Source organism: Gastrolobium bilobum, unplaced genomic scaffold, assembly GCF_033153095.1.
Source record: "Gastrolobium bilobum isolate Gb01-03AN ecotype WA unplaced genomic scaffold, APGP_CSIRO_Gbil_v1 utg41772, whole genome shotgun sequence".
NCBI lineage: Eukaryota > Viridiplantae > Streptophyta > Magnoliopsida > Fabales > Fabaceae > Gastrolobium > Gastrolobium bilobum.
In genome coordinates, this window is record NW_026895418.1 from 93,457 (window position 1) to 97,248 (window position 3,792).

A 3,792-nucleotide genomic window follows, 5' to 3' on the forward strand; every position below is an offset into this window, starting at 1 on the left:
CTGGCAACCATGCCCCTCAGAACTCAAAAGGTGTCAGCATTATGATTTTTGTACCATGATATATCCTCTTATTACTAGTTTAGCTATAGCTGTCCTTTTTTTAACCATAGTTGTTCTTCTGTGATTGAAAGGTCATAGGTTCAAATTCGAAAAATTATCTCTTTGCAATTATTTGTAAGGATAAGGGTGCGTATAAGAATTGCCCTTACTCCACACTTGTTAATTGGGTTTAATTGGAAAGTCGTTTTTAGCCTAAATTGAGCTAGTTGAGTGATATTTAGCATCGGTTATTTGTGGGTTTCTTGGTTTCCCTATAGATGAGCTCTTTGATTATCCAGCTTTCTACAGGAGACCAAAAAATGGAGGGAAAAAAGTAATAGAAAAATAGCTTAGAAATAGTTGTACCAATATTGAAGGGTAACAAAATTAGAAACATACAGAAGAGATTGGAGATAGAGTGGACTTTAGAGATTGAGAGATTATGGAGAGGGGATTAAGGAGGATGGACATTAGGGAAGACTTGAATTTTTTTTTATTATTTTTTATGTATTCAATGAGCTAACAATTTATAGAATTACAACTTATACAAAAACGTAAATGGATCCTCATGTTAAAAAAAATATATATGAGATGGAAGCACAACAAACTCTTGAACTAGCAGAAGCTAACTTGAATTATGGAAAAATCACAATCATATAAAGGTGAATCAAATGTGATGATTTTATAACTACCTATTTCAATATTTTTTTCTCTCCTTTCCTTTATCATCATTGATTCACATTTGAATAGTTATGATTCCCTACGAGACTGTGCATGTCATATTTTTTTTAATATGAGAGAATCTATTACCGTTTGTAACGCCCGGCCACTTACAAGAATCAATGACTGTTCCCACACACTAACATAAGATTTTTCAGTGTGATTTGTCCTCACTCGCATACTTCCCGGGAAAACTTCCCAGGAGGTCACCCATCCCAGAATTGCTCCAAGTCAAGCACGCTTAACTGTGGAGTTCTTCCGATCCGGGCTACCGAAAAGTAGATGCATCTTGTTAGTATAGGTAATACCAATTAATTCTTATAAGCAATTCCTAACTGTACCGTCCCATACCAGCACAGTCTCTGGAATCCCTCTCTTTCGGGTGTTGATTCGATTCATTCATGAACCCCCAAGCTGCAAGATTTGGCATGAGCCGCTCATTGTCCGTGCCCTTTCGCACTGACGATCATTCCCTGCCCTTGCCAGCTCTTGGGATGTTACATACCCACCAGCTTCCGCCTGGTTCGTCCTCGAACCACACCGTACTGGAAGAGAGGCCCTGCTCTGATACCAATTAGTGTAAAATCTTATAACACCCAGCCACTTGCAAGAATCAATGACTGTCCCCACACAGTAACATGAGACTTTTCAGTGTGCTTTGTCCTCACTCACCAGTGAACTAGACTTGTATGGCAATTGGAAATTGGTTTTTACTCTGATATCAAATGTCATGACCATGTTCTTTTTCAATTCTCTCTTCATTCTTTTCATTATTGCTTAATTTTCAGGTTGTGCTTCTTGTTCATCCATTCATCCGGTCCAAAAATTGTTCAAAAAGTGAGACACCATGCGCAGAAAAAGGCATGAGTAGAGCATAACTCTCGGCTACTGATCTTTTGTTGAACATATGAACATGTATTTTTATTTCCGTTCTCATTTATTCTGAAACATTCATTTATTAGAGTTACTTGTTAATTATCATGGACTTTTGGATAGTCATTAATGTTTAATGTTGTTCATAGGTTCCCAGTGTTCCTTGGTATTCAGACACAGGCTTAGACCTCTGTCAAGCGCAGCAATTTTCTTCTCTATCGATGGATTATAATCATGTAAGAGGCCCTGAATGATTTTAACTACGCATTCTAGTTTAGAAGAAATGAACATTACTTTAAAAAAAAAAAAGAAGATGTTACAAAACTGGACAAAGTTCATAGGAATCAACATTTGAAAACAAGCAAATAGAAAACCAAAAACATGAAGCAGCGACAACAAGCTAAGCAAGAGAAATTAAAGGAAACCAAACCCACTTTAAATTTAAACTCAAAGTGAGGAGGAGTTTAGGTCTAATAATCTGTGGCATTGGTTGGGAGCTGTTCATGAGTGATTGGGGTAATGAAGAAAATCTGGTAGACAAGGGCAGCAATGGCTGAACCAATGAATGGGCCGAGCCAATAGACCCAATGATTATCCCATGTCCAGCTTACAACAGCGGGTCCAAAAGACACTGCTGGGTTCATAGATGCACCGTCAAATGCACCACCAGCCAAGATATTAGCACCCACAATGAAACCAATTGCAATTGGAGCAATTATCCCAACGTCACCCTTCTTTGGGTCCACTGCAGTTGCATACACTGTGTAAACCAAACCAAAAGTCATCACAATCTCAAACACCAGTGCATTCGCTGCTCCCACCCCAGAAGACAGTGCAAATGCTGATGTTTCCTACAACAACAAACACAGACAGAACAACCAACACTTGGAATTTAGCACAAAACTAGAAAGGTCGAGAATCATGTTGAGTCCTTTTGACCAGTGCAAAGCAAAAATATAAATATTTCCAGGTCATTCTTTTGAAAACTATTTACCAATCTAATATGAGTGAAACACTTGTGGTGACTATGCACATTTAAGCTGTGCATTAGCTTCATGTGCTACTTTTGCAAAAATTAGCACAATGCAAAACATGTATTTTGATTATGTGTGTTCAAGTCGTACACATCTTTATACGTGTGCTATGCGTTTTGACTTTTACACAAGTGACACATAAAGTTGATTGCTGAACTTGAACGCATACATCCCATACACTAACATTAGATTGGTAAATAATTTACTAAAAAAATTAAAGTGATAATGGGTAAAAATGTTGAATATTAACTAGTGTTATTTATCTTACCAATCCACCGGTGGCAAATTTAAGGAGCAAACAAGCAACGACAGAGCCGAGCAACTGAGCAATCCAATACAAAATGCTTCTAAAGAGAGTAATGTGGCCACCAACAAAGGCACCGAAAGTGACAGCAGGGTTGACATGACCACCAGAAATGTTAGCACCAACGGAGACCGCCACAAATAGACCAAAGGCATGAGACAGTGAGGCTGCCACTACCCCAGCTGGGGTTGCTGAACCATTGTTTGTGAGCTTATCTGCCAAACCATAATTAACAGTCATAGAGTTACTGCATGTTCATTTCACAAATGTAAACCAACACAAAGAGTTTAATAATATTAATATTAATAATAAGGACTTACTATAAGCCATGCCAGAGCCTTCCCCAGCAAACACAAAAATGAGCATTGATATGAACTCAGCAAGTGCAGCCTTAAGCGCATCGGCTTGGCTGAACTCCGAAGGATTTCCTATGGCAATTTTAGAAATCGGCATCTTCTCCTCTTTCTTTCTTTGTCTCTTAAGGTTGTTACTTATGTCTTGCTCTCACCTTTTGCATAAAATGCTGGTTAATGCATATTATATATACTATCACACTAGTTACATTACACTACAGTTAGCCAAGTTTAAGACACGAGGGACAAAGGCGATTGATCAAGAAAATTCGAATTCTTTTGCCTCCGGGTCATTCTTGTGATGCCACGTGTACGTCTATGATGTGATGGTATGTGGGTGGCGCCAGACTAATCACCGCCCATCCTGCTGGTGGGTCCTTCAATCATTGTCGTGGCTTTTGGACCAAACCGACAATTTGATTTTTTTACGGAGGGGTGATGTGGACCGGCCCAATGGTGGTTAGTTATG

General features: G+C 38.8%; 1 protein-coding gene across 1 annotated transcript; it reads right to left on the bottom strand.

Moving 5' to 3' along the window:
* Nucleotides 1–1,948: 1,948 nt before the first annotated feature.
* On the bottom strand, nt 1,949–3,466 carry LOC133310613 (aquaporin TIP1-2-like). Its single transcript, XM_061511579.1, has 3 exons — nt 3,291–3,466; nt 2,935–3,185; nt 1,949–2,483 (listed from the first exon to the last, which is right to left on the bottom strand). Exons 1-3 carry the CDS (start codon nt 3,421–3,423, stop codon nt 2,103–2,105), a joined length of 765 nt encoding a protein of 254 aa, XP_061367563.1. The 5' UTR covers nt 3,424–3,466; the 3' UTR covers nt 1,949–2,102.
* Nucleotides 3,467–3,792: the final 326 nt, after the last annotated feature.